The 10,261-nt window shown below is 38.8% G+C and overlaps 1 protein-coding gene across 1 annotated transcript; it reads left to right on the top strand.

Annotated features, from left to right (window-relative positions):
* Positions 1-10: 10 nt before the first annotated feature.
* On the top strand, positions 11-6,588 carry r3hcc1l (R3H domain and coiled-coil containing 1-like). Its single transcript, XM_042485412.2, has 7 exons — positions 11-298; positions 1,204-1,684; positions 1,995-2,182; positions 2,430-2,500; positions 3,865-3,960; positions 4,083-4,223; positions 5,970-6,588. The coding sequence occupies exons 2-7, from the start codon at positions 1,226-1,228 to the stop codon at positions 6,020-6,022; spliced, it is 1,008 nt and encodes a 335-aa protein (XP_042341346.2). The 5' UTR covers positions 11-298; positions 1,204-1,225; the 3' UTR covers positions 6,023-6,588.
* The last annotated feature ends 3,673 nt before the right edge of the window (positions 6,589-10,261 follow it).

Below are 10,261 nucleotides of genomic sequence, written 5' to 3'. Positions count from 1 at the left end.
GCTCTGTTTGACTTCCTTATAATACATGCATGGTTTGTAGGCGCTGTTGCCGTGTACATTACTGCGACGGCACAGAGAGAATACATACAAGCGACAACAAATTTAAAATTCCCTAGACTCATAAAGACAATTAGTTTTGTCAAGAAAAACCAAATTGTATGGGTAAAAAACGTACAGGCCCTCTAGAGTGGTTCAGTTGCAACCCAATACGAAAACATCATCTCCCACAATGCTTTGCGTCGTCCCACGCTTGCGTCACCAGTGCGACGAAAATCTGTAGCAAACAAACCAAACACGGGTAAGGCGAAAGAGCAACAATTATTATATTTAAGAATGTTTTAAATGAAAATGAATACATACATTTATATTTTGCTCTATAGTGATGTTAATGTTACGTTTCTGTCCTTAACAAACAGGAATTGCAACCGTAGCGAGTGCAAGATTAGTTAGCTAAATAGATAAGCTAGCAAGCTAACCGGTCATTTGGTCCGATGTTTAGACTTTCTCCTCGCGGAATTAACTAATCCAGTGAATAAGAATGAATTTGATTTATTTTGCCATTAATCTCACCAAGATTTGCTTGGAAATCTGTTAACCGAGATTTTAGACATCGGCGTTATATAGGTTATACTATATTTAACATGGCACAGATGTTGTAAATATTGTATATATTATATACCTGTTGTATAGTGTTATTCTTCCTCATGTACTGTATATACCTGTTGTATATTGTAGCATCATTCACATTTTATACTCTATATACTTGTTGTATACATTGTATTGTAGCATGAGGCACAAAGTTTTATATTTTTACACATTTCACACACTCAGCACATTCAACATATGCATAATTTTAAATATTAATATATTAGTGATAACTGTTTCTTATTATTACTACTGTACTTCTATTTTACACACTTTACATATTCAGCTCATTATGCATACATATAATACTTTTAAATATTTTCATACTAGTTCTGATTGTTTCTATTATTAGTTTATTTCTATTTTCTATTTTTGCTTACTGTGTTCTGGTAGGTATTTCTACTTTCCATAATTCTCTATGCTTTGAATCAGAGTGACTGCACAAACCACAGTCAGTCTCCCCTTAGTGATCAATCAAGTATTTCTGATTGTGATATTATGTACATTGGTTTTCCACTACATTGTCTTTTGTCCTCTTTCCTTTCCTCTATGATGCAGGTATTTTTAATATAACTTAATAATGGAGTCCGAACAGACAAAAGAAGACTGTGCTCCCTCCCAGCCAGCAGCCCCATCTCCCTCTCAGTCAAAGAAGCCAAGTCAGGCTCTGTATGTCCCCAAGCAACGTCTTCATGGCTCCAAAGATAAAACTCAGACTCAGGGAGAAGTCAAACCAAGACCCAGGCCTCGCTACACAGACAAGGCAAGGAAAAATGCCAAGAACAAGAAGGACAAGGCTGGAGCAGCAGACAAGGGAGTGCCTGTTGAAGGAGAGATACAGAATGGTGATGCTGATGTAAAGGAAGAGCGATTACAGGACACAGATGCGCAGGTTAACGGGGTGCCTGACTCAGCCAGTGTGGAGGGAGATGTCGCCTCACGACTGGAAGAAACAGACGCTCAGGAAGCGGAGGAGGAGAGTTGGGACACCTTATTTAATGATGATGGGGATTGTCTCGATCCGCACCTACTTGAAGAGGTGAGGGGCTTGGGCCCGGTGATAAAAAAATAATAAACAATAATTGGAGAACTTTCCCCAAAATTCTCTCTCTCTCACACACACACACACACACACACACACACACACACACACACACACACGCACACACGCACGCACACACACACTCACACTCTCCAGTTTATGTGTAGACTGGGCTAAAACTGTAATAAGTGTTCTTATTATACACATAAAACGTACAACACAACAATAAAAGCATATCTCCTTATCATCCCTTCTTCTCCCACCTGTTTTTATCTGCTCTCAATCTTCTCACTTCTTCCTTCTCCAGCTGGCTGTGAAGGCGGGTAGAAAGAAGGAGTCAATCCAGGAGCCCAGGTTTGATTACTACAAAATGGACCGTGATGACGATGATGACATTGACCTCACAGAAGACGAACTTGCTCACATTGTAGAGATTTACGACTTCCCTGTAGAGTTTAAGACAGAGGATCTCCTCAAGTTATTTCAGTGCTACCAGTAAGTATAATTCTCTGTACCAAAGCTAGCCTTAAAAGTGATTTAAAACAGCTGTAGAATCCTCATTCATCATGTCCTCGCTGCATTTGAAGGTTAAACAGTAGAAATCTGTCGAAAGCAGTGTTTTAGTGAATGGCATCGCCAGTGTACATATTGCATCTGAGACTCAGAAGTATCATTTTTATCTTCTTTAAGTTTTGTAACAGTTTCTGTTAGTTGTGTGACGATTCACTCACTGTTTTTTCAGACAGAGAGGCTTTGACATCAAGTGGATTGATGACAGACATGCCCTGGGCCTCTTCTCAAGCCCCATAGCAGGTTAGTAAAGCGCTGTGTCGCATAAAATTAAAGTGGCGGATACACAACCATTCATTATCCCCTGCAGTAAGTAATGACGTGAGGCTTTTTCCTGCCAAAATGGGAGGATTATATTTTTTTGGCTTTTTTGCCTTTATTTTTCATAGGACAGCTGGGTGAAATGGGGAAAGAGAGGGGATAACATGCAGCAAAGGGCAGAGGCTGGAGTCAGACCCGAGGTTGCTACGGCGAGGACACAGCCTCTGTCCCTTGGGCGCCCCGCCCCTTCATACAGAGCCAACCGGCACCCTGGAAAATGGTTTAATAAGGAGGATCAGCGGACATGAATAGACCACATGAATTAGATCTTAACTGCTGAGCTAATATGTTGTTGTGTGTTGTAAGAAGAATCACATTTGAACCACTTTTTTACATAACATTACACGTGCTTTATCAGGCAGCGTCCACACCACTACACTTTCCTTGTAAGTATTGGGGTGAGTGTGTGCCCATTGAGTCCTTTGCAGCGGGCAGGGTTCGATTCCAGCCCTGCTGCATGCCCTCCCCCTCCCACCCTACCTTTCTGTTTATAGCTATCCTATCATTAAAGGCAAAATGCCCCCCCAAAAAATAGTATTTGGAAAAAAAATATACAGCTATTGCTATGTTGATGCTCCACTCGGGTCTACTTCAGTGTTTTGGAACTCCTAAAGTGGAGACCTTTGCAAATGTTGCTGACCCTGTTGTAGTTTAGAAAATTCATGGTTGCATTTTAGTCTGAACAGGCAGAAACAGACTTTTGAAAACGATGACATAGACACCCACGTATGCTATTGGATCTTAGCAATCACAGTTTTTTTAGCCAAAATGTTATAGCTGCTTCTTAATACATTTTTTTTGATTTTTATCTGTTTTGTGGTGGTAATCCTTTCCCATTGCCATGGCTTCCTCTGGCTCCTGGTATCACTCTGACATATCAATGTTTTTGCTTTGCATTGACTCCCAATCTGATTTCCACTGCCTTGACTGCCTTATACTCATGTATTGCTGTCAGTTTCACCCTGTTGGCGCCACAAGCAAAGAAGTCTTTGCTTTTACTTTTCACCATGGCTGTATTATATTTCTGTATTTAAGGTACCAGCTGGAGAGTATATAATCTGCTTCCTGTTTTTATTGACAGACACATGACCAGTGTCATGCCATTGTGATATGCAATTTCAGGCTTCTTAGTATGGACAGATTATTTCTGAAATGGAGCTAAAATGCTTGTGTGTACAAAGATAGTTTCATTTTAAGAGTCAATTTTAAAATAAAAACATATCAGTGTGAATGTGGCCTCAGCTGCCTCCAAAAAAAAAAAAAATGTGTTTGTTCTCCATTTTCAGCTCGCGAAGCTTTAAGATCCAAACATCCACTGATGAAGTTGCGACCGCTCTCCAAATCCTCATCCGCTACGAAGGCCAAAGCTCGTAGCTGCTCAGGTACAAATACTTAGCTGAATGCCTTTCCGGTTCTTTGTCAGTTTTTCCTCTGTAGCGCACATATTAAGAGACTTATGTTATGTTTATTCCTCATTATTCCTCATGTCTCTTCCCATCCTCAGACTACCTCCTGCCTGCTAAAGAGAGACCACAGACGAGTGCAGCACTGGCTCGCAAGCTTGTGATCAGTGCCCTCGGCGTAAAGAGCAACCTGACAAAGGACCAGCGCGAGGCAGAGCGGAGAAAGCTCCAGGAAGCAAGAGGTGCATTACTAACAGAAATTGTTATGCTGAGTTTATGACTGAGTTTTTTTATGTGAAGATGGCCTGTGATGAGCCGTACGTCTTCTTTTGAAGGCCTGCTCTCTCAATTTAATATACAGGGAGCCGACTATTGTTCTGTAGTGCTTTCACAGAGTCAGTCATCTCATTTTCCATCATCTGCGGGTTCGGCAACCTTTGTTTAAAAGAGAGAAATGCCCTCGCTAAGATTGTGAAACATGCAAGTAAGATAGTGGGGGTACAGTTTAGTACTTTAAATGACATATTTAATAATGAGGTGCTCAAAAAAGCATCAGCTATTCGCTCTGACTGTGCCCCTGAATTCAGAGAACAAGCTCTAACCATCTGGCCTGTGTCTAAACACACCTGTTAGCAAAAAACAGGTATAAAAACTCCTTCATTCCTGTTTCCATTCATGCTTTAAACACTTACAGTAGAGTAAGATAACTGCTTTGGTTGTCTGTTACCTGTGATGATGATGCAGCGACAATAACAGTATATGTTGGTTTGTAGTATGTCGATGATGAAGATGATGTTAGGATAGGGTGACAGAAACAGTACATATTGTACTTCTAGTACTGATGATGATGATGATGATGATGATGACGACGACAGTGATAGGGTGACAGTAAAAGTACATATTACACTTGTAGTACAGATGATGATGATGACAGTGATAGGGTGACAGTAACAGTTAATATTGTACTTGTAGTACTGATGATGATGATGATGATGATGATGACGATGACGATGACGATGATAATGATGACAGTGATAGGGTGACAGTAAAAGTACATATTATACTTGCAGTACAGATGATGATGATTAAGCTGCTCGTTGAAGCGTGAATGTGCATAGGTGCAAGTTACCCTGTGTACAGATTAATGTCATTTATTGTATATTTCTGTGTCACATTGTTTGTGCTTTTTTTGTTTTTATTATGCTTTTTTAAGACACAAAATAATTAATTTCAATTCAATTAAAATTGAATTGAATTGAATATTACTGAAATGCTGCAGATCTTCAACTTAGGTTCAGTTTTAATGTGTCTGAGTGTGTCAGGCAGGGTCTCCTGAAGAAAGAACATGATTTGCCGGTCAACCTTCCCTGAATAAGTAAATAAATATTAAAAACATATAAGCTTTCTGATCTGACCGTCCTAGTTTTTGCATCACAAGGTTCCCACCACAAGTGGGAGCTGTGTAGTTGCAAGTTGATGCCAAAAAAAGATGCTCTCACTGCTGCGCAGATGACAACAGGTCTATAATCAGCACAGCAGCCATTTCCCTGCACAGATGGAACATAAGTATATAGGCACAGAAAACCACAAATTGGTGTCCGCCGAGGAGCCAGTCAGGAAGTCAGGGCCCATGAGTATAGCTAAAAAAACGAACTAATATATAACTATATAACTAAAAAAAAGCTCCTTTTGTTCTCAGCCTGGACGCACTGCCGGGCTCTTTACGTAAGGTCACAACCCAAAACAGTGAATGTCAGCGCAGAAGTGCATCATGTGCTGAACATTGTGTCCTTGGAATCCATGCCATGTGCGTTTGTATCCAGAGATAAATTTACATCCGGCTCCTCGGCGTGCCTCAACTCTTCCCTTCCCTGCATGTGGCGAAAACGGCGATACAAATTTAGAGCTTCAAATCACCTGAGGCTTGCTTAGTTTAAGGCTTTAGCTGAGTGATATGTTTAACCGTGTGTCTGTGATTTATTTTTCAGAACAAAAACGGCTGGCAGCCAAACAGAAGGAAGATGCTTGGGAGGGGAAGTGAACTGGACAGAAAACTACTGCTTTATTTTCTTTTTAGAGTCCTTGATTCAGCAGAGGCTCAAGTCTTCTCAGTTTCCTCTCCTACTCTGTTTTCATCAAGTGGCCACTCCTTCCTACCACTGCACTTCCCAGAAGTGGATTCACACTGTTTTATCCTTTCTGCCCAAATCCTTCATCATACTAAATTCTCTCTATTCGCTGCCGGTTTTCCTGCAGTGTTACATAACATGAGATTGTTCCTCTGTTCTTCTTTCACTTTTATGTGTATAGTTTGTCCATGTCGCCTCTGTGCCATGGCCAAGGCCAACACAACCCACTCACCTGTGTTTTCTTTCATATTTCTTAACTTAGTAATCACAGTATGGAGTACTGAGTACAACCATTTGTCAAACCCAGTTGAGTACATTTAAGGCTTCATGTTTGTTTTTATATGAATTTTTTAAAGATGACCCATTCAAATCCATGTGTTTTATATATATATACATCCACATCATCATCATACTCTTTATGAAGACTTTGCTGAGATCCTGTTAACTTGTCTATTAAACATTTTTCTGAGAATTGAAAGCCTTGTCCAAGCAGGACTGATGATTATGATGAAGATGATACTGTTTTTTATTCATTCTGAATAAGCTTTGAGTTTTGTGTTAATTTTGTAAGTCAGTTAAAAACAAGAGTATGTTAAAACCGAGTATTTGGCTGGACCGTGTACAGTGGTTCACAGCCATTTTTTCTTCAGGGACGTCTTTACTATCTTTGAATACACTGAAGACATATTTTAGGGACATTTCATATTATATTAAAATCACAATAATTACAGTAGAGAACATCTGATAAACTGTCCGATTAACCCAAATACCTAACAGCAGGAAGTTTGTGTTAGATTAGCAATTCTGATAAACGGTGAGCAGATTATTTCCTGTGAATATTGCATCAGAGGTGAGTTATCCTGATATTTGCTGACGCTTTTTAAAATAGGATTCTAGAAACCTACAGTCAGATATTCTTTAAAGGCTTTTTTGAGAAGTTTAAGAAATCTTTTCTATGGCAGGTCGAGACTGTTTAGCAGAAAGTGAGGCTCTGTGAATATAGCTTGTGTTCAGGTCCTCACAGTGCCCCATGAGATTAAAAAAAAGTAGATATAGAACATTAATCTAAAATAAAAAAAAAAACAATTGCAATTAAGTATCTTAGTAGTTTTGTTTTATTTAGTTAAAATTTATGTTATTTTTTTATGGTTTTTAGCAGTCCTTAAAATCAAGAAGGCCTCATGATCCCCAGGACCCCCAGGTTGGGAACCAGAGTTGTATGAAATGCGTTGTTGCGGCCCAGCCCAAATTTCAGGGTCGCCAGCTTTGGATACTTGGCTGGAGCGAGATTTTGATGCCCTGGGCTTATCACCCGTTAGCCCCCACCTCTGCAGTAGGGGTCTGGTAGAATCCTAAACTGTTGTTGTTTGTTTGTTTTTGTAAACAAGCTCTATTTTGATGCTGTTAATGCACTCATCGCACATTTTAATTCAAAGTTCACATTCTTGAAATTGAAGTTGAAAAATATAACTCTGTAGGTTACCCCCCAAACTGTTTTGTTACTGGCCAGAAAACTTATGAATTATTCTGATGTGAAAAATATTAGCAGTTGATGGTGTTAGTGTTATATGGAAATGGAACACTTTACAACTGCTGTTATTACACATTTAAGTTTTAAACACTTACATTTTTATTGGTTAAAAGCGGTGAAATGTAAATTAGGCTAACTCAAGGTGACCAGATTCAAAAAATGAAAACGGGGGAAATTTCCAGCTTTGCTGTCAATATATCATTAAATTATCTATATCTTTATTTAAGCACATTGTGCTGACAATAGGCCAATCTCTCCAGAGTGCAGGACTTGAACTTTCAGTGTGTGCTATTGATCATTTTACTTTACTAGCTGCCAACACCCTGCCAAAATTTTCAGTTGGAGAAAGGATGAAAATTAATGTCCTGTGGCCCCAGGCCCCCAAATCACTGCATCTGCCAGTGGTAATAATAATGAGCGCTAATGAGAGCGGCTGGATGAGACAGAGCGATGGGTCCTGGTGTTTCTGAGTGATTTCATCCAAAGTCTGACTAAACCTGAAACTAATAGTAGTCTATGGGTGTCTAAGGATGTCACTTTTTTGGACAACATACTAAACTATGACTTTTTTGTCGTATTTTTGACGACATTCTAAACTATGACTTTTTTGTCGTATTTTTGATGACATACTATTCTAAGACTTTTTTGTGATATTTCTGACTACATACTATAATAGGACGTTTTTTCATATTTTGTCGTTTTTTTTTCTACATGCTGTATTATGACGTTTTTGGACGTTTTGTTCCACATTGTGTATTATGCCAGGATACAGATACAGGGGTTGTTCCTGAGGACTTCCTTTGACACTGTCGTGGCATCAGTCATCTTGGATGGAGTGGTCTGCTGGGGCATGCTATTTTTAAAATTTTTTGGCTGTTTATTTGCAACGTCCTATGCTATGGAGTGTCTCAGCATGCTATTTTATGTGGTTTTATGTGGCACTTTTGGTCATTTTTTCATCGTGCCATATTATGGTATTTTTGGCTGTTGTGGCAGTAATCTATGCTATGGCGTGTTTTAGGGTGCTATTTCATGTGGTTTTCAGCTGTTTTTGGGACATGTAAAATTCTGAGCATTTTTGCCATTCTATAGTATTGCATTTTTGGATGTTTTGGATGACGTGCTATATTATGTTTTTTTCAGCCGTTTCTGCACGTTATGGTGTTCTGGGCCTTGTCTCAGCATGGTATTTTATGCTGTTTTGTTGTGTTTTCAGCTGTTTTTGGGACATGTCAAATTTTGACATTTTTGCCATACTATAGCCTTGCTGTTTTGGTTATTTTTTTGACATGCTGCCAAATTATGGTGTTTTTGACCATATTTGCACTTTTAACTTCTATGGTCTGTGTCTCAGCACAGTATTTTATGCCATTTTGAGGTGTCTTCAGCTGTTTTTGGGAAACAGGAAATTTTGACATTTTTGTCAGACTATAGCCTTGCTGTCGTAGTCATTTTTTCAACTGCCAAATTATGGTGTTTTTGACCATATTTGCACTTTTAACTTCTATGGTCTATATGGTCTACTATAGCCTTGTTGTCGTGGTCATTTTTTTGACATGTCAATTTATGGTGTTTTTGACCATATTTGCACTTTTAACTTCTATGGGCTGTGTCTCAGCATAGTATTTTATGCCATTTTGAGGTGTTGTCAGCTGTTTTTGGGACATGTCAAATTTTGACATTTTTGCCATACTATAGCCTTGCTGTCGTGGTCATTTTTTCAACTGCCAAATTATGTTTTTTTTTTTTTTTACCATATTTGCACTTGTAAATGCTATGGCGTGTCTTAGCACGCTATTTTATGCCATTTTGAGGTGTTTTCAGCTGTTTTTGGGAAACATGAAATTTTTACATTTTTGCCATACTATAGCCTTGCTGTCGTAGTCATTTTTTCGACATCCCAAATTATGGTGTTTTTGACCATATTTGCACTTTTAACTTCTATGGTCTGTGTCTCAGCACGCTATTTTATGCTGTTTTGAGGTGTTGTCAGCTGCTTTTGGGACATGTAAAATTCTGACATTTTTGGCCATACTATAGCTTTGCTGTCATGGTCATTTTTTCAACTGCCAAATTATGTTTTTTTTTTTTTGACCATATTTACAATTTTAAATGCTATGGCATGTTTCAGCATGGTATTTTATGCCATTTTGAGGTGTTTTCAGCAGTTTTTGGGACATGTCAAATTTTGACGTTTTTACCATACTATAGCCTTGCTGTCGTGGTCATTTTTTCGACATCCCAAATTATGGTGTTTTTGACCATATTTGCACATGTAAATGCTATGGCGTGTCTCAGCACGCTATTTTATGCCATTTTGAGGTGTTTTCAGCTGTTTTTGGGAAACATGAAATTTTCACATTTTTGCCATACTATAGCCTTACTTGTCTGGTCATTTTTTTCGACATGCCAAATTATGATGTTTTTGACCATATTTGCACTTTTAACTTCTATGGTCTGTGTCAGCACAGTATTTTATGCCATTTGTAGCTGTTTTCAGCTTTTTTGGGGACATGTCAAATTTTGACTTTTTCGCCATGCTGTCGTGGTCATTTTTTCAACTGCCAAATTATGTTTTTTTTTGACCATATTTTCACTTGTAAATGCTATGGCGTGTCTC

Source organism: Plectropomus leopardus, chromosome 3, assembly GCF_026936395.1.
Source record: "Plectropomus leopardus strain MGB_pleo_1.0 chromosome 3, ASM2693639v1, whole genome shotgun sequence".
Classification (NCBI taxonomy): domain Eukaryota; kingdom Metazoa; phylum Chordata; class Actinopteri; order Perciformes; family Serranidae; genus Plectropomus; species Plectropomus leopardus.
Note: the sequence above shows the minus strand (reverse complement) of the source record. Positions and strands in the feature narration are given on the sequence as shown.